Here is a 21,235-nt window from a genome sequence, read left to right on the forward strand (position 1 = left end):
ATATTAGAGGAAGCACTAAAAATTTGATACAAGACACACTCAAAACAACTATATAAAAATCAAAATGGAATTCTAAAAAATGCACAACAACATAGGAAAAGGAAACAGAGAAAAACGGAACAAACAAAACCAAATTAAATAAACTTATCAATAACATATCAATATGTTGGTAACTACATTTAAGTGTAAATGGTCTCAATATACCAATTAAAAGACAGAGACTAACAGAAATGATTTAACAAGTATAATCCAGCTATATCCTGTCTACAAGAAACTCGCACCAATATAATGATATAGGTAGATTAAAACTAACAACAGCAATGACATACCACACAAATATTAATATAAATAAAATACAAGTGGCTGTGTTGATACCAAAAAATGTAGATACCAGATCAAAGAAAAATTATCAGGAACAGAAGGAGACATGACATAATGATTAAAGGGTCAATATAAGAGAAAGACATAGAAATCCTAAATGGGTATGCATCAAATAACAGAGTTTTAAATTACAAGAAACCAAAACTGGGGCAGCGCCTATGGCTCAAAGGAGTAGGGCGTGGCCCCATATGCCAGAGGTGATGGGTTCAAATCCATCCTCGGCCAAAATTGCAAAAAAAAAAAAAAAAAAACCAAAACTGACAGAATTTAAGGAGAAATAGTCAAATTCTCAATTGTAGTGAGAGATGTCAATATCCTTCTCTCAAAAATAAATCAAGCTAGACAAAAAATAGGCAAGATTTAGATAAACAGAATACCACCGTCAAACAAGATCTAATTGACATTAATAGAATACTTTGTAGAACAAGAGCAGAACAGACGTTTTTTTTCCAAGGGCCCAAGAATATATACTACAAGAGACCACATCTTTGGCCATAAAACAAAACTCAACAAATTCAAAATAATTTAAATTATACACATTATGTGCTCTCACACCAAAATGGTACCAAACTAACATCAATAACAGTAAGATAACAGAAATATCTTGAAGCACTCCTAAATAAGTCATGGGTCAATGATAAAGTCTCAAGGGAAATTAAAAAACAATGACCTGAATATGAAAATGAAAATATATCAAAATCTGGAGAATACAGATAAAGCAGTATTGAAAGGACAATTAATAGTACTAAATATTTACACAAGAAAAAATGAAAGTCTCAATAATGTAAGTGCCATGTTAATAAACTGCAAAAAGAAATTAAAAATAAACCCAAAGCTAATAATAGAAAGGAAATAGTAAAGATAAGAATTTGATGACATAAAAACAGAAAAGAAAAAAATCAATAAAACAAACACTGATTCTTTAAAAATATCAATAAAGTTAATAAATCTCTAGCAAACCCAATAGAGAATAAGAGAGAAAAGAAACTAACAATGTCATAAGTGAAATATGGTTTGCCTATATACTCTACAGACATTGAAGGAATAATAAAGGAATACTATAAACTCTATGTACATACATTTGATGACTTAGATTAAATTAACTACTCCTTGAAACACAATAACTACCACAACTCATCTAACACAAAGAATAAATTGGACAAGCCATATAAATACTACAGAAATTGATTTCCTAATTTTAAATTCCTGAAAAGGTAAACTCCATGCCCAGATTGTTTCACTGAAGGATTCTAGCACATGGTTAAAGAGGAACTAATACTAATTCTACTGACTCTCTTCCAGAAAACAGAAGAGGAAGCAACAGTTCTTGACTCACTTGATGAAGTCAGTTTTGCCCTGATACCCAGACTGGACAAAGACAGTACAAAAAAGGAAAACTACAGGCAAATATTCCTCACAAATACATATGCAAAAATTCTTAACAAAATATTAGCAAGTAAAATTCAGTGATATATGAATACACCATGGCTAATTCTAGGATCCAAAGCTGATTAAATATTTAACATCAATGTAATCCACCAGATTAACTGCTTAAAAAAGAAAAGTCGATATAGAAATTGATAAAATTCAATATTCATGATAAAAATTATCATACAACTGTAATAGCAAGTGAGGGAAATTTTCCCAATTTGATAAAGAACATCTATAAAATACCTATGGCTGACATCATACTTGATGGTAAAATACTAAATACTTTCCCTCTAGTCCAGGACAGTGATTTTCAACTGGTGTGCTGTAACAGGATCTTAGACATGTTATAAAAATTTTTAAAGATCATTAGTTAGATTATTTTTTAAAGAAGTTCAAAGCATAGTTAAGTATATTCTTTTTTTTTTTATCAACATAATTTAAGTGTGCCACTTAAACTACAGGTTTAAGTGTGCTGTGAGATAACAAGGTTGAAAAACACTGGTCTAGAGAAAAGCAGGGACATCTGCTCTCACCACTTCTCTTCAACATTATACTACAGACCCCAGCAAGTGTAGTAAAGCAAGAAAAAGAAATAAAGGCATATAGATTGGAAAGAAAAATATGAAACTGTCCCTATTTTCAGATGACATGATTGTTTACACGAAAATCTCAAGGAATATACAAAAAAAACAAACAAATAAAAAATACTCTTCTAGAACAAATAAGTGAGTTCTACAAGGTCACAGGATGTAAGAAAAACATAAAAAAATAAAGTATGGTATTTCTTTATGCTAGCAATAAACACAAGAATACCTATATTTAAAATACAATACCATTTGTAATCACTGAGAAAAATGAAATAAAAGGTGTAAAGCTAGCAAAACATTACCAGGACTCATATGGTGAATACAACACACTGCTGATGAAAGGAATCACAGAAGGTCTAAATGAATGGAAAGGCATACCATGTTCATGGATTGGAAAACTGGACATAGTAAAGACATTAATTCTACCCATATATGGGTTTAATATAATTATTATGAAAATCCTAGCAGGATTTCTTTGTGGATAAACAAGTGTATCTATTATTAAATGTAGAGGGAAAGGGGCTAGCGCTTATTTTTCTTAAAAGGGATAAAGGAAGAATTTTCTACCTACTTTTAAGATTTATTATATAACTGCTTTAATCAAGAGAGTATGGTGCTGGCAGAAGGACAGATTAATAGATCAATGGAGCAGAATAGGAAACCCAGAGAATAGCTTCACATACATATATCCAACTGATTTTTGACAACAATGAAAAAGCAATTCAATGGAAGAAGAATAGATTCTCAACAAATGGTGCTAGAGCAATTGGATATTCCATAAGCAAAAATTAATAAAATGAAACCTAAGCTAAATCCTATACCTTATAAAAAAAATTAACTCAAAAAGAATCATAAATTTACCTATCAAACATAAAATTATAAACTCTTAGAAGAAAATGTATGTGAAAATCTTTAGTATATGGAGCTACTTAAAAAGTTCTTAAGATGTGACACTAAAAATATAATTCATAAAAGAAAAATATCAATGAATTGGAAGTCTTCAAAATCGAAAAAAATAACTTCCTTGAATGATCCTGTTCAATTGATGAAAAGAAAAGCTACAGACTGGGAGATAATATTTGGAAAGCCACATATCTGACAAAAGAATTATGTCTAAAATATATCAAGAACTTTCAAAAGTGAACAGTATAAAAAAATCAAATAATCCAATTAGAAAACAGGCAAAAGACCCAAAGGGACATTTCCCCAAAGAACGAGAGAACATATGTATGAAAAGTTAACACATGAAAAGTTAGTCAACATCTTTAGCCATCAGTGAAATGCAAAAATAAAGTCACAATGAGGTATGTATCACTACATACTTACGAGCACGGCTAACCATTTTTTTACACAGGTAACACCAAATGCTCATGAGGATGTAAAAGAACTGAGTCTCTCCCACATTGCAGACAGGAATGCAAAATCATACAGCCACTCTGGGAATCAGTTCAGTGGTTTCTTTAAAAAATGAATTATGACCCATTAATAGTATACAAGGGCCTTTCTCCCAGAAAAATTAAAATTGATGTGTACACAAAAATCTGTACATCTATGTTTAGAGCTGTTTTACTCGCAACAGTTAAAAACAGGAAACAACAAAAATGTTCTTCAACAGGTGAATGTAACCTTCTATACCACGAAGGACTATTCAGCAATTTAAAGGAAGGAACTATTAACTACTTAGATGGATCTAAAAGCCATTTCCAAAGATCACATACTGTATGATTCCTCTTATATGGTAGCTCAGAACTGGGCCATCAGGGGCTTAGTGGAGGATTGACTGGAGGTTAAAAAAAAAACAAAAAAAATCCCACACCCAAGGGGGAAACTCTGTCCTAAGGACAACAATGTCTGACATTGAGGAAAGGAGATAATTTCCTCCTGAGGCTAGAGATAATAAGCCATCCCCAGAAACCCTGCCCAAGGTGAATCTCTGCTGTGCCCATTCAGGTTACATCCCAGATGATCAGCTCCTGACTTGAGTCCCCCACCCATGGCCACTGGAAATCTGCCTGAGAGTGGCCTTGCTCAGAAGACCAGTGGTTGGTGTCAACTATTCCCTGGTCAAACATCTGGGGGCTTAGGTGAATGGCTGATGAATACAGGTGCCCCTGAGGTCAGGGCTAATGGACCCACGTTCTCCTTCAGTCAGGGCTGACGAACACATGTCCAGCCTTAGGACAGGCCTGAAAGACTCAGGTTCTCCTCAGGTCAAGGACTGATGGACATGGATTCAGAGTCAAGGCTAATGGACATGGGTCCTTTAGCAGGTCAGGGCTGATGAACACGTGTCCAGCCTTTGGACAGGCCTGACAGACTCAGGTTCTCTCTCAGGTCAGGGATTGATGGACAAGGGTCCACCCTCTTGTCAGGGCTAATGTATACTGATCTTCCTCCAGGTCGGGCCTGAGGGACACAGCTCACCCCTCAGATCCTGTCACTTTCCTGAACCCTCTGCCTTTCAGGTCCCCTGTTAGGTTTCAGGTTACTGCTTCTCCTCCACAATTATAAATCACAGCTTTGCTCTATAACTTGGAGACATAAGAGTAACCAGCACACTGGGTAGGTGACAGAGAGGAGGGGTGGGTATCCCTCAGAGAACAGATAATGAATGCATATCTAAAAATGTACCGGGAACAAGCCCAAGGTCACAGGATGGGCCGTAAGGTGAAAGCTCTTATAATGCCACAGAAACACTGGAGGATTCAGTAACATCATTTATCACATTAACAGTCAGAAGGAAAAACCACCAGGCTGAGCATTTAAAGGACACTCAAAGTTCTTTTCTAAAATTAAACATCTATTTCTCATTAAAAGAAAAATATGCAAATGCTAACCCACATGGGCTACTTTCTTGAAATCATTAGGCTAGTACTCCTAACTCCTAACCCAAAATATCACAATTAGTGGTAAAAAAACAAACAAAAAAAAAACTTTATTAAAGCCAAAATTCAAGAGAATTACGCAGAAAGTTATTGTAATCAGTAAATATAAATCAAATGACCTGACATTTTTCTTTATAAATTCACATAGTTACAGTGGAAATTATGCTTTAAAAAAAATTCCTAGACATCTTTAAACAAAAAGCCCAGGAGAGAGGGTAGAAGAGACCGTAGGTGGAAGACCCAACATCAAGGACTCTGGGGATGCCGTAAACCAGGGTGAGGTGCAGTGTCGGCAGGGCAGAGCAGGTCGGGCGCAGATGCACGGCTGCTGGGAGTAAGCACGGCAAATGCTTGGCAGAGAAAAATTTGGCAACAGCTACTCCAAATTAAAATAAACATCCCATTTAACCCAGCAATTTCACTACAAAGAAATACCCCCAGGCTATCCTTGTAACATTTGCTAAAATTTTTGTTAAAAAAAGAAAAAGGATGTTCACAGCATCAGTGAACATGAAAACAACCACTAGAAATAAAGTCCCGGCTACCAACAAACCAGTGGTGAAGCCACATCTTGTGCCTGCAGGTGGAGGCCAACCGGCCACTCAGACATGACAGGAATCTGTCTGTGCCCCTGAGATTTCTAAGAGCCAGTGACTGAGTGAGAAGAGCGTGTCGGACAACATGATAAATTCACACTTGCCTTCACTTTCTGGCATATACACAAATTGATATCTGGAAAGAAACATAAGTGGTAGAGATTTTAGAGGGCTTAATTTTTGTATCATGTGCAGATGTTTATTTTATTTTATTTTATTTATAAATAAGCTTAGCTATCTAAGTATGAAGAGAAAGACAAAAAAAAACAGCATTTAAAAATCAAGACAGTTGGGGGCTCCTAGGGGAACTTATTAGAGGGACAAATGTGCTTTCAACTATTAAGATGCTACAATAGAGAAGTGTCACCATGGTGGCTGGGTGGATAATGGCACAGCCCCTTCTTTTCTTCATAAAGAAAAACAGTGCACATGACTTGCTTTGTTTAAAAAAAAAAAAATAGAATAACCTAAAGACCAATGAAGATTTATTATGTAAATGGTCTCTCTTTAGGCTGGAAATCTACACAATGACTAAAACATCATACGTTTTGGGAAATTATTTAATTGTAAGGAAATGCTTATGATATATTGGCAAATAAAGAAGCTATCAAACGGCTGTATCCCCAATCAAGTTTATTAAAAATTTTATTAAAGACACACGCTTAAGAAACTGGAAGGAACAAAACGTGACAGTTTTGTGAGGACTGAACAGAAATGCTTTTCATTTTCTCTTTTGTGTATTTTCGTATTCTCCATATTTTTCACCATAAATTACTTCTATAAGCAGAAAAGAGTATTGAAAGAAGAAATTGAACAGGTGTAATTGCATTGGGAGTAAGGGGTTGGTTATGGAAGCTTATCCTTGGGGTATTATTAAGGAGAGTGGCTCCCTGGGCCCATCAGGTTGGACTTGACCCAGGTTTGGTCCCCCTTGCTGCAGGGTAAGAGACCAAACGCCCAGTGGACATCTAGGTTGCAGGATGAGGAGTGGAACCAACACACTCCCAGGCATCAGATGTGGGGGTCATGACAAAGTTTCTATGCTTTACAAAACTTTAGTTAGGCTTTTGAAAATCCAGCCTTATGGAGAACCCTGCTAAGTCATTTTAGCAAGAGACCCCACCCACAATACCTGATCACCCTCAACATTTCATTGTGTTCTTCATGCTCCACCATTTAAACATACCAGGCACTGTCCGCTCACCCTGGCCGTATTCAGCAAGAAGTCACGCTAAGTAGGCTTAACCAGAATTCCTCTCACTCCTCAGCGATTTTCCATTCACATCTCACGCAGGTCCTTGGCATAAGTTCCTGCTGAATTCAGAGTTGAGCCCAATCTCTCTGCCCCACTGTGAGACCCCATTGCCATGATTCCTATACCTACTACAAAAGTCCTGAATAAAGTCTGACTCAGTTTTTAGGTGTCATCAAATAATTTTCTTTAACAGTCCCCTTCCTGGCTTGGTGCCCGTAGCTCATCAGTTAGGGCACCGGCCACATACACCGGAGCTGGCAGGTTCCAACCGGGCCCGGGCCTACTAAGCAATAGTGACAACTACAACAAAAAAATAGCCGAGCATTGTGGCGGGCACCTGTAGTCCCAGCTACTTGGGAGGCTGAGACAAGAGAATCACTTAAGCCCAAGAGTTGGAGGTTGCTGTGATCTGTGACAACATGGCACTGTACCTACCGAGGGCAATATAGTGGGACTCTGTCTCAAAAAAAAAAAAGAAAGAAAGAAAGAAAGAAAAGAAAAATAGCCCCTTCCTTTTTCGCCTCTAGCCCCTTCCTTTTTCGCCTCTCTTCCCCTCACACCCCCTTCGGCCTAACCATCCCCACTCCACCCCTCCCTGGCTGGACCCTTGCACGACACCGCCACCTAGTGGCCGAGCCCCCACCAGACCCTGAGAACAAGGACTGTCTGAGGTTCTCTGAGACCACCAGAGAGCCTCTGTAAGCCACTCTTCAGAATTTCAGATACGTTTGCTCACAAATCTGCTCCAAGGACACAGACACAGAATGCGCACTCCCACACAACTCCTTTGGCTCCATCAGAGACTGAGGGTCAAGTGGGTTGGAGGTGTGGGTAGAGGGGGTGACCTGTGGCTGGGGGGGCAAACACATACCCTGAATCCCAGACACATACCCTGCCTGGCACCACCACAGACATCCCACAGAGACCACAGTTCTGTGCTCTTAGTCACCCTCTGATGTCTCCAATGGCAGAAACGCTCTTCTCCTGGTCTGAGACTTGTTTTCACTAATCTCAAGGCAGTAGCAAGGATCTCAGTCTGGAGGGCAGATGGCCACAGAGGGGCAGCATCAAAACAGCACAGGCCCAGGCTCTTGAGTTCGCTTCACCCTCCCCACCTTAACCCCACTCATAGCGCCTTCCCAGAGGTCAGAAGTGGAGCCTGAGAAGACAGGGTTTTGGTCAGTCTGGAGGTGTTGCCCAGACTGCTGACTGGAGGTGTGGGAGGAGAACAGTGGTCTGCAGAGAGCTCCTGGGGATGGGGAATGGTGGGACAGACAGGGACGGACGAGGCACAAGCTTGGACGCCAGAGACAACTATGACAGAGGGGTTGGGCCAGGCTTAGTGTGATGCCCACCTAAGACAGGACAGGCCTTGGATCAGGGTGTGTCCCACCAGAAATGGGCTGGAGGGGCCAGGCCACAGGAGCACAGATGAAAGACCAGAGTCCGCAGAGTCATGGCAGAGTGCTGAGAGAGAAGGGACAGAATCCAGGAGGCGGCTGAGATGCAGGCCTGAGCCAGGGCAGCAGATAGGTCTGCTCCTAATCCCAGTCTGCCCAGGGTTGGGCAGATAGACAACATGTCTGGAGTGATCTGAGCTGCACCTGGAGTCCCTGCCCGCTGTCCAGAGAGATGGTGGAGACATCACCATTTGAGAGCATCCCAGGGGAGGTGGAGGGTGCCAAGCCAGGCATCCATGTCTTCCACCAGCATGATGGATAAAGAAGGCAGGCTGCAGTGGCCTGGGAATGAGGAACAGGTCTGGCAACCCCAGCTGCTCGGGTGCAAGAAGAGTGAGGGGACCCTGCACACAAGCAGGTGTGCCCAGGCTGGGGTGGGATGGTGCAAGCGGCTGAGGCTGGGGGGCCAGGAAAGCTGGGCTGCAGGCTCCCTGCGGATTCCTAGGGGCACCAGCGACAGGGCAGGGGCTGCAGATAGCCTGAGAAAGTAGAACCCTGGAAGCCCAGGTTTCAGCAATTTCCAAACTGGGGGCTGCTGCTGCCCCCCTGAAATCTGAGCATGCAGCCATCTGCAGATGCTCTCCCCCCTCCCCCAATATGCTGCTGTCTCCCAGGATACGGAGGAGGCACCTTGCCTTGGTTAGTCAAACAGAGTTTGAATATGTGAGTCAAAGGCTGGCATACTCTGCCCAGGGAAATGCCTGGATTCTTAAGTCTTATTAAACCTGTTCCCTTTAGCAATCAAAATAAAAGTGATTCCACACCCCCACCTCAACTGCTCTGAGGAAGTCTTAGGCGGAGAGAAGCTCTGATTCCCAGTATCTCCTTTTGCATCAGAGTCCACAACACCTCTGTATTCTCCTGCATTTTAAAAAAAATCTGATTTTTTTTGATGATTTTGGGTCCATTGTGAATTGATGTTTAGTCCAACATGGGTTCTTTAGGGTTAAATTTGATTTTTTAAAAATATTGCTTGAAAATATTATTTATTGTGATGCCTTAGTCTTGGGCAGGCACTTTAACTGTGCACCTGGCACGCCTCACCCCTGTCCCACCCTGTAGTTTGGGGTGAAGTTTGTTGTGGTTCCAGGTGCTATGGGGAAAAGATAGCAATTAAATCCCTTTTTGTTTTTCCTTCTGGTAACACAGCAAACAAGAGACCCTAAAAATCCTCTCATTACTAAATCTAACTGGAAATATTAAAACACACACATTTTAAAATGAAAGAAAGTGTGGGAGATGATTAGAGGCAGAAGGCAGCCCAGACAGGACAGGAATGCTGGAGCCACTGGCTGCCCTGAGGACAGCTGCAATCTCGGCTTTGGAGGTGCTGCATTTTTAAGGGGGCCACTCATAGAACTCCTGAGTGAAAAGCAAGGCCGGACTTGAGATTAAAGCCTCTGTGAAAATCCTAGGCTCTGAGAAGCTCCATTCTCAGCAGACAGTGGCCAGGGAATCACCTCACAACAGGAGATGAGGAGGCTTACCTGTCTTGGGCCAAGTGCTGAATGGAGGGGCAACCCCCAAATACAGACACACCAGCCCAGTGGAGGTTGAAACTCTAACTATTGGAGACACCTAAAAACATAAGCCAAGCATTTAATTTAAAGTAGCCCCCAGGTACTGGCAGACAGAGAGACCAATCTTCTTTGATAGAGTACACCATCCACAGAGTATATTACAGATTTTCCAGATGAAGTTCCATCAAATGGGAGCTCGCAGTCAAAATCACACACAAGAAACTCCTTAATACTAAGCCACTATGAGTAAGAATCAGCAGATTTTGACCTCTTCCTGGGAAGCCTCTAAAACTACAATAACTTAAGTTGCTTTAAAAGGCATAAAACCCATAAAGGCAGAGAAAACACAGTGGAGAAAGCAGTAACACAAGCTTAGAAAACAGAAAACTGATCACCACTGATGGTGCAGACCCAAGAAGGCAGGAACTGAGCTGGCCATGGAGGGAGCCGGGCGTGTTTAAAGGTCGGGTGATGGAGGGACAGCATCTCAGGCCAGGAGCCATCTGTGAGGCAGCAGGAGATCCTCAGAGCTCACCCAGTGCCTCCTGGACCCCAGAGAAGACTGGCTGGCAGGTGTGTATGTTGGGGAGGTGTCTCTGGCCCAGGATCACAGATGAGAATCCACTCCCACCTTCAGCGGATTAGAAGACGGCGCACAGGTGACCCTGGCTGAGCCAAGAGGAAAGAGGGGAAACCCTCCACCTACACTTGTAGACTGAGCACTGCCAGTCAGCTCCAAATTGCCCAGGAACAAAACAGTAAAGGTCCTTAGACATCTATGGATGATGCGTGACGGAAGCTGCTCAGCAAGGCAAAAGGGGAAACATACATCCCTGAGGTGAGAAGAGGCGGCATAAAAACAAATACTCAGAAAGTTGAGGGAAAACTGTTTTAAAATGTAGAAATGACAATCTCAATAGAAGTGATGGATGATAAAGGTGAAGAAATTTTCCAGAAAGTGGAGGAAGTGGAGAAAGAGACAGGAGAATTAGACTAGTTCAGAAGGTCCAACACCCAAACAATAGGAGTTTTCAGGAAAAAATAGAATAAGGAAAAATGGAGAAAAAGAAATAATTAACACAGTAACTTCTGGATATTTGCAGATGCAGATCCTCTGCCCACAGGGTTGCTGCCCCAAGGCATAAAAATAGACTTAAATGAGGACGCGTCATAGTACAAGTTCAGCACACTGAGCTCTGAGAACAGATTCTCAAGCTTCCTGCAAGTGAGGACACAGAAATGCTTTGTCAAAGGGTCAGGAATTGGAATGAGCTTCAATGGACCAAATGTTTGTCCCCAAATCCACGTGCTGAAGCCTCAGCACCCAATGTGATAGTATTAGGAGGTGGAGGGGGCCTCTGGGGATGATTAGGCTTCGATGAGGACATGATGGGATTAGTGCCCTTCCACAGAGAAGGAGAGCCCCCAGAGCCCTCTCTCTCTGTCAAGTGAGGACATAGGGAAAGACGGCCATCTACAAGCCAAGGGGAGAGGCCTTGGGAGAGGTCAACCCTAAACCAACTTTGCTCATGGACTCCCAGCCTCTGGAACTGCCAGAAATAAATGTCTGTTGTTAAAGCCACTCAAGTTGTGGTCTTCCCTTATGGGATCCCCAGCTGACTACCACACCCACCTAGAAACAGAGACACTGATGCACCACCAGGCTGTGAGGCTCTCTGGGGTGAGGGCTTCACATGCCAGGCCCCCAGCACTCATCTCCTCTGCCTCCCCCACAGTCAGCTGCGGGAGACCACAATCCATGGGGATGAGGGAAGGAACCCTGGGAGAGGAGAAGCTCTGTGGGATGTGAGAGAGGACAGGCTGACCACAGGAGGATCTCTGTTGGATGCGAGAGAGAACAGGCTGACCACAGGAAGAGCTCTGTGGGATGCAAGCAAGGACAGGCTGACCACAGGAGGAGCTCTGTGGGATGCAAGAGAGGACAGGCTGACCACAGGAGGAGCTCTGTGGGATGCGAGAGAGGACAGGCTGAACACAGGAAGAGCTCTGTGGGATGAGAGAGAGGACAGGCTGACCACAGCAGGGAGACAGGGCAGAGGGGCGCTCCTAAGGGAAGGGGCCAGCCTGGAACAACACTGGGCTGCAGCTCAAACAGGGATAGCTCACCAAGAACGACTATCTTGGGAGGGCCTTAGACAGCAGTGGGAATCTTAGCTTGAGCCTACATAAATACATAGATGATGGACAAATTCACAAACTACCAAGGAGCAAAAGAGGATAAGATAACGCAAAGTTTTCTGCAGGAAGAAAAAGGTAGCTCCGCACTGACCTACATTTACCAGATTATAAACATGTAAACCGAGCTGCTGGGACCATACTGGGAGGGCAGGACAGAGGTCACACTGTCAGACGGGGCAGGCCAAGCCCTCCAGCGGCTCCTACCTTGTCATCGTCCTCGCAGGTCATGACATTGGAGAAAGGGATCTCAGCCTTGAACATCTTCCGGCAGTGCATGAGCTGCACCAGCAGGTAGCACACGGTCTTGAACTTCATCCTTTTTGCCGGTTTTATATCTGACAGAATCAGGCCTGGAAATATCTGTCCAAATACGCAACAGGCAAAGGGAAAGGCTGTGAGGGAGTCACCCCAGGGCGCTGGCTCTCATCTGCTCAGTACCTGCTCTGTACCAGGCTTTGGGGGACACGCCAGGAACACAGCAGGGAATAAAACCACAAGCCACTTTCAAAACCTTCCGTCCTCAAATCAAGCAACACACCAAATTCTGGGCCATATGGAAGGAAGGTTTGAGGTTTGGGTCAGGAAAAGAGCACCTGGGCTTAGAATCAGTATCACTTCACAGCTTCTATTCCCCTGTTCAATCCCCAGCATTTCCTCTTCTTCAGAAAGGCCCTGGAGGCCTGCCTGGCAGCCAGGACCCTGCTCCCTCACTGCCTCCTTGGCCTGAGCTCTCCCTACAAAATGGAATGAGTACCACTCAGGCAGCCTGGCCTTCTCAAGACCGAACAAGGTGATAAAAAAGTGGGAACCTAACTGCTCTGGGATAACTGCAGTAACTGTACTTGCAGCCCTAGCTGATCTCCCAGTGAGCTGGAAGCTGCGTCCCCATGTAGCTCTTCACCACCACCCTCCCCCCCACCCCTTCTCCTATTGACTCACCTGCAGCCAGCCCCTTCCTGGGTCTCACTGCCTACCTCTCACCTTCACCTTCACCGGCCCCTACTCTCCAAAACAACAAATGCCGTTCTGCTTTGGGGCATCCTCACCCTTCCCTCCTCACCATTCAACCTCCTCCGGAGAGGGAACTGCACTCTGTCCTGATCGCCTCACCCCTGTGTGCCCCACTAAAACCCCAGGCCCAGAGGAACCACTGTCTGTGTCAGCGTGACCCAGCCTGGAGGCCAGCAGCCACCAGCTCTCTGAGGCTTACTCCTATAAATTGTTTCTTTAAAAAGAACCAACACAGATAGTGATTCCTGCTTTTTTCTGATTTCCATTTGCCTGAAATTTTGTTTTCCAACCCTTCAACTCATTATCATGAAATTTGTAGATGAACAACTACACACCCTTTCAAGAAAAAAACACATTAAATTCAAGTGGGAGGAAGGCGGAGGAGGAAGAGGTTTGGTAAGCTCCCACCTAAGGAGTACAATGTAAGGGTACATGGCACATCTCTTGGGTGAAGGACTCAACTACAACTTGAACTTCACCTAACAAACACAAACCTAATTGTTTGTACCCATATATTAATCTGAAAAAGGGGGGGGAAGGGACTAACACAGGAAGTAGTCTTGCCCCTCCCCTTGGCTACGCATTCTTACCTTAATCTACAGCCTCATGTGACCCCTGAGCCCTAAACCCTCACCTGAACCCTGTACACTCACCTGCTTCTGAGTCCTAGAAGCAGCTTGGTCCCTCTTGATCAAGTCCAGATCACTTTTCTCTGGGCAAGGTGACCCCAAATGCCCCATATAAAATGAGCACAGCCCACGTGCCCAGCATCCCTCAGGTCACAAAGTCCCCCGCCCCTAGGCCCCCTGCCGGCTTTCATGACCACTTTGCAAGGGAGGCAGTGAAGGCATATGGGTGAGGAGGACATAGGATGGTCCAGCTGTGAGGGGACCCCAGATCTCTGACTAGGGACTCCTGGACCCTACCCTTCCTCACCTAGTCTCCTACCCACACCTGTAAGAGGCAAGGCCCAGGACATTAGTAGGACAGCCCTCCCTGTCTTAGCAAGCTCACAGCCCAGTGCGGCAGTGATGGGAAAAGCTGCAGCATCTTCACAGCTTCACCCAGGCCAGCAGTTAAGGATCAGTCCCACACAGCTGCTTCTGATACCTACCTTTCTGCGATGGGATGGCACAATAAAAAAGGTCTCGATATTATGAGTTTTCAAGAAACTGTTCCTCTCATGTCCATAGCCTGGTTCTACCTCGTAGTCCCCATTCAAGCATGCCAGGGTCGTCTTTGTGATGTGAACCTTCCTGCAAAAAAAAGGAGGCAGAGAGGCAGGGTGAGTGGTGACCTATTACTGCTCAGAGTCCTGCTGGGTCCTTGTTCTCACCATCAGGACCAGAGAGAGCCTTCCGGGCCCCTGGGCAGGCTCCCCCAGGGGCATTCACCATCTAGGCAAGTCTGCCCTTCCAGCAGGGAGGGCCCTGGTGGACAGGAGCAGGCCAGAACAGGAGGGAAAGCAGGGTCAGCTGAGGAAGGGAGAACACAGGGCCAGAGGGAAAACAGAGGAACTGAACAAGAGAAAGAAAAACACATCACACAAAGGTACTACAGAAGATGAGAAAAGAAAAAGTGGCAGTGAGGTGAGGAAGAGAAACAGGACCCCTCCCCAACAGCTGAGGTCTGCTTTGGTCAGCACAAGCAGTGGGCAGACCCCACCAGGCAGCCAGAAGTCAGGCCATGGTGCCCACACACAAGGTGGGGGTGGGGACAGGGCAGTGACAAAGGCATTTGGGGCGGAGGTAGTCACTCCTCTCCAAGCTAGTTTTCTGGTGAGGGCAGGAAAACCCTTCAGAGTTAGCTCATCTCAGCAGAAACGGGACCTAACAGATCACACACCCTCAGTCTCTGCTCCTTAGCAGAGCACATGGGTTTGTAAGAAGAGACCAAACTCCCCAGTATTCAAAACCATTTGAATGCAAACCCAAATCTTCCCTTCACTGCTGTGTTTTAAGTTCTTTGCAGGGGAAAAGCCCTGGATTCAAAATTAAATTCTAAGGCTGGCTGAGGAGGAAACCAGGAAGCAGGGACAGACTGAAGGCAGAGCCCCCAAACTCACTGGGATCCAGAGAGGACAAGGACAGAGCTCCAGTGGTCCTTGGGGCCCTTCCCAGAGCAGGCTTAGTTACGATCCTCAGAGCAGGGGATGGATTGGGGTGGGGGACAGGAGGGGACTGCCAGGCCAAGAAGTGACAAAACCATGAAGGGCCCAGGGGAAACACACACAGGTGCTCCAGGCCCTTGCCATCGCTGGGTGCCTATCCCTGTGCTGCCCCTTGCACAGGTGTCATTTCTTGCCATCAAGGCAGAGGCCAGTCCCCACTGGGATGCTCCTTGGGGGCCCTAATCAGAGGCTCCTATTAGCACTCATCAGATCAACCCTCAGCCCTCACCACTGGCTGCCTACCCCCAGAGGCCCTGGGGATGCCTGAGACAGTCACCCCATCAGTCTGGCCCTGAATTGCAAAGGTCGCCCAGGCTGTCTGGACACTTCCAAAGCACCAACACTCCAGAAAGGAAAGTATGTGTCCATTTCTATATTCAGTTGGCACCTCATTCTTTCCTCTCAGCAATGGAGATGGACAGCTATGTAACTCAGCCTCCCCAAGCTGACAGGCAGAGGAAGACATCAGCTCTTATTGACATCCTCGCTTTATGCTGGGCCCTGAGCATGCCGAGGGGCAGCCAGCACTCTAGTGAAGCTTCCTGCTCTGGGTAGCTGCTGCGAATTTCCAGAAAAGAGAGATCACAGGATTCACAAGACTTTAGGTCAGCAGAGGTATGTGCTGGAAATTGTCCATGACGATACAGCCGAGGTTGCCACAGTGTGTGGCCACTGACAGCCCTTGGCACTTCTAAGTGAGCTCCAAGACCTAATTGTCTGTGACCCAGACATCTGCGAGCTCTAGATCTGAGCCCTCACCATTGGGGAGCAGAACTGGGGGCAGAGGGCTCTAAAGTCACAGTACTTTGCACATTTGAGAAAAGGAAGCCAAGAAGCAAAACAGAGAAGTGATAATAAGCCATGAGGATGGCATCGTGCCCCTGGCAAGGGCCTCACGTGCACCTGCATCTGGGCTTCTCGTCCCGTGCTGGCTTTCTGCAGATGCACACCAGGCTCAGAGAGGCAAAATGCCCAGCTCAGGACCGCAGCAGGGCAGGGCAGGACCCCCACCACAGGGACGCACTGGCAGGTACAGCTGGGACAAGCAGGCTCCTCTGGGGTCCTGGTGCTGAGAGTTAAATTGGAATCCTAGGCACCTGGGTCTGGACTGAGGACTCAGGCCAAGAGCACACAGTCACCATGTACCTCCACCCTCAGCCCCATCCCTGACTTACCCCGGTAGGCCCGCAGCTTCCATCACATTGGCCAAGGTCACATCGTTGGACCACACATCATATTGCCATTTGCGCAGGCCCAGGACGCCACAGAGGACCCTGCCCGTGTGCAGACCCACACGCATGTTCAAGTCCACTTCAGTGGCCTCAGCCACGGACCTGCAATACGGGCACAGAAGCTGGGGGCGGGGCCCATATGGCACCCCAGCCATCAGGCTTAGACCAAAGTCTGCACTGCTAGTCTGTGAGCACCAGGGAGCTAGGCTTATTCCCGCTGCCCACTGCCTGCTGCCCGTGTGGGAGGGCTCCTGGCCCAGTTGGTGGATGGCAGCACCTTCCTGTGCCACCCGTGAGCTAGTGGCCCCAGGCAGGCAGGGTGGCTCCTGGCGATACTTTCGGCCACATCACACAGCACCTGCACCAGCTCCTAAGTCCCCTTTCCATGCAGGGCAGTTCTAAGGGGAAATGAGTTAGGACCTCCAAATCCCACAAGGGTCTGGTCACCACTGTCCTTGGAGGGTGGTATAAGGAAGTTTGGAGTAACAAAGGCTCTGTGTAGCCCCTGTCCCATCAGAAGTGTCCACACCTGCCTGCTGACCACAGGAAGGTGACAACCCACCAGAAAGAGAGGACAGATCCACGGCCCAAACCCATGCTGTTCCCCATCTGCTTCTTGACTCAGACTCAGCCTGTGGCCTCGGTGCACCTGCCCCATTCTCAGGGTGAAGGATTAGAGCCTCGTCCAGATGTAAGGCTGGTTACATGAGGGGCTTAGGCAAGGAGCCGGGTAGGGATGACAGAGCATGGGGAGGGGCCCCAGGAAGGGGAGGGGCCTCAGGAAGGGGAGGGACCCCAGGAAAGGGAGGGGCCCCAGGAAGGGGAGGGGCCTCAGGAAGGGGAGGGACCCCAGGAAAGGGAGGGGCCCCAGGAAGGGGAGGGACCCCAGGAAGGGGAGGGGCCCCAGGAAGGGGAGGGACCCCAGGAAGGGGAGGGGCCCCAGGAAAGGGAGGGGCCCCAGGAAGGGGAGGGACCCCAGGAAGGGGAGGGGCCCCAGGAAGGGGAAGTGAAGACAGAGCAGGCACTGAGAGAAGACAGAACTTCGGGGCCAGCCTGGCTGACTTTGGACACACCAGTGACTATTTGAGCCCCGTTTCCTCCTGTGTAAACCTGGGCCAGCTAAGTTAGCTCTGACAATCTCTGAAATTATTTAATCTCTATTCCAGTGCACCCCACTGCTTATGAGAGTGGGCCAACCTCTTGCTTCTTCTATCTCATCAAACGTGACAATACTCGCACCCTGTCAGCATCAGGTGGTGACAACAGACAGCTAGTTCAGACCTCACTGTGCTCTCAGTCCTGCTTCTAGTCACATTCCCGAGGTCTCCGTATATGGCATTTGTCAGTGATCACATGGTATGTGCAAGGGAGGGGCTAAACCCACCCCCTGAGAAGACTGTCTGGCAGACCTTCATTCTCACCTTCCTTTGCACACTGCCCACTCCATTCCCACCTGGCCCTCTTCTTAGAGCCGCAGCCCAGGCAGAGGGAGCACCTGCTCGGCTCCCAGGCTGGTCTTCCACACAGAAGCAGCTCTGCTGACACGACCCAGTCTTCTGCACAAGAGCCTGTCTCCCAAAACCACAGCACACAGAGACCCCGGGAGCTTGTCTGAGACCACCGCCTGCCTGGCCTCTGAGCAAGACCCTATTAGCATCACGTACATCCGAGTTGGAGACCCTGGTATGTGTCCAGCTTCAGCAACCTGAGAAGTGTGCATGCCACAGACTCACAGAAAAAAGTTATTTGGAAGTTAAATTATTGGCATATCTTCAATGCTTAGTTTTATTCATATTAATGTGCTTTTTTTATTCTAATTTTTTTCTGCCAGTTGCTAATCTCCAGTTAGAGGCACTGAAACAAAACAGTGGACCCCAATTTTTTTTTCAAAATTTATAGAAGGAAATCAATATGGGAAACTGTAGATAAGGAATACTTGCAAATGGTGTTTTTGTGCACTTTTAACATTTATACCTCTGCAGTCATGGACTTCTGGGACCCCTGTCCACCTCTGTCCCCAGATCCCCTCAAGCCCACCACTGCAAACTTTCTTGCTCTAGGGAAGCAGCACCTCGCCAGCCTCTAACCAAACCCATGCAACTGCACAACATCTGCTAGCTGGCACTTTCTAACAGTACTGTCCATCTTCAATCTTTCCCAGTTGGTTCTGCCTCAGATATCTCAATTCTGGTGCCTTCAGATCTGCAGTGAACTGGACAACTCCTTCTAAATCAATTATGCATCCTGAACCGTTTTCACGACAACGATTCCTGGGATGCCCAAGCTGGCTTTGCCTAAATCCAACAGAACCTTCCACTTCATCTCCAAAGATTATGATTTCCACGGCCCTTTTTGGTGTTATTTGTCCTGTTTTTTCCTTATTTGTACTCTCAGGTTCACTTATTTACTTCAAGTGTGTTTTATGCCAGGGGAAAGTCTGACACTCACCCCCCGAACTGCAGCCCTGACCTGAGCCCTCTGTGCTGGCCCCCAGCAGGAAGGACATGAGGGAGTGGCCCCTCTGCCACCCCATGGCAGAGGGGCCACTGTCAGCCCCATGGCACCAATAAATAAATAAAGCTGCACCCTAACCATGCCTACACTGAAGCTCAAAGATGAAAGAATGGATAAGTACACATTTGTTCATTTGCTCCAGGAACATCTACTGAGCTCGCTCACCCCAGCTATTATTCTAAGATCTACAGCCACAGCCGGGCACATGGCAGGGAAAACCAACTCACCCAGGAGGAATTTCCAGAAGCAACTACAACACACCTGTCCACAGGAGCCCCCAACCCCTACCCGGCACAGTGAGAAAGGCACAGCAATCCCCATACACTCAAACTCATAACCTCCACTTGGGCTCCTCATGTCCCCTCCTGGGCCTCAGTTTCCCCATCTGTAAAAATGGAGGTTCTTGACCTGGAATATACAAGATTCAGGGGCTTTGTGTACACAGGCATGGCCTCCCCTGAAGAAATGCCCATCCTTGCATTTTTTCAGCAAGTCTGGCTCCCAGACAGAAATAGGAATGAAACATGACAGGGTACAGGTGACCACAGGGGCCTCAGCCACCAGATGGGGAGGCCTGGGGCTGACGGGGCCCCAGGCCAGTACAGGCAGGTCGCAGACCTTCAGGAGCACCAGGACATCTGATTCAACGCCATGAGCTGCCAGTCAGCCAGGTCAGCCGGCATCGCTCAACTCTGCCTGTGTCTGTGCTGGTAGCAACATAAACATTCACTAAATAAATGGACTGACATCTGTCTCCTTATAGCTTCCACCTATAGAACCTCACTTTACCCCACGGTCACACAAAGCAAGATGTGACATATGAAACATACACTCAGAGATGATATGATGGGATATATGATATACACATACCTGATATAATGTCATATATGTGATATGATATGTGATATAATATATGGTGTGTAACATATTAGATATGATGGGACATAACACCTGAGGTCACGTGACATGATATATGACATGATATATAATGTGAGTTGACATGATGTAACATAAGATTGATGATATACATGATGTTTGATATACATGATGTTTGTTACAGTGTGACCTATGATGTGACATCCTTTTAGAGAAAAGAACACACTCCTGGTCTCTGTCCAGCGCCTCTCAAAGCCAGTATTTCTCCAGCCTTCCTTCCCTCCTCTCCTCAGCACCTCCACCAGCCGGGCAGCTTTCTCTAGGGCAGTGATTCCCAAATCCGGCTGCATATTGAAGTTACATGGAGGAACTTTCTACTCTCAATTTTAGACTACACCCTACACCAGCCACCTTGATGGAGTAGCCATCTGGACTGGATGGCACCCCTGATGAACAGCCATGTGTCCCCAACATACAGGTACCAGCACTGGACTCGCCCCCCAGGTTGCTGGCAGGATCCTTCCTGATGTGGTCACAGTGTCAGGAGCCATAGGGCGTGGCCCAGCCCTCAGTGATGTAGTGCAGGGAGCCAGTGACCTTGCCCCATCTCTGCACCCTGTTTATAGCAGTATGTGCATCCTGTCACCTGGCAACAACTTTATCACCTCTCCCTTACACAGTTTGTGAGCTATTACTTTTCTGCTCTGAATAGGAAACAATACACCAGTCCCTGTTAAGGCCTCTCACTGGAGTGTGCCCATCCCTCCACACTTGTTCGAACTTGGATCTATACTTCACACTTCAGCTGAGCCTCCCAGCTCCAATGTCTAACTTGACAAAGACATTTATGCCATTTATGCCATCACCCCAGTCTCTGATAAGAACGACAACAAGATATGAAGGACCAAGACACAGGCAGGCCAGGCCACACAAGGGCATGATCCTGCCTTATCGTAACCCTCTCTCCCCACTCAGACACCTGAGCTCCATTCCCTGCCTGCAGGGAAAACAAACTCCATTTTAAAATGGAATTTAGCTGGATTAGGGCCGATCCTTTCTGAAATGTCTTATCCCACTAAGTTGCAAAGGTAATTTCTTTTTCTGAATGACTCATGCGC

At 46.4% G+C, this 21,235-nt stretch overlaps 1 protein-coding gene across 8 annotated transcripts in view; it reads right to left on the reverse strand.

Moving 5' to 3' along the window:
• Positions 1-21,235, reverse strand: part of ADCY1 (adenylate cyclase 1) — a 165,165-nt gene that overhangs the window by 46,951 nt on the left and 96,979 nt on the right. For all 8 annotated transcript variants that reach the window (XR_008383691.1, XR_008383693.1, XR_008383692.1 and 5 more), the window contains exons 6-8: positions 16,671-16,829; positions 14,440-14,581; positions 12,519-12,674 (exon numbers count right to left, since the gene is read on the reverse strand). Coding sequence is in view for 5 of the 8 variants with exons in the window: in XM_053609418.1 (XP_053465393.1) it covers positions 12,519-12,674; positions 14,440-14,581; positions 16,671-16,829 (457 nt within the window). In the remaining 3 variants the exon portion in view is untranslated. The remainder of the gene's footprint in view (positions 1-12,518; positions 12,675-14,439; positions 14,582-16,670; positions 16,830-21,235) is intronic.

The sequence above is a fragment of the Nycticebus coucang genome, chromosome 11 (assembly GCF_027406575.1).
Source record: "Nycticebus coucang isolate mNycCou1 chromosome 11, mNycCou1.pri, whole genome shotgun sequence".
Taxonomy (NCBI): domain Eukaryota; kingdom Metazoa; phylum Chordata; class Mammalia; order Primates; family Lorisidae; genus Nycticebus; species Nycticebus coucang.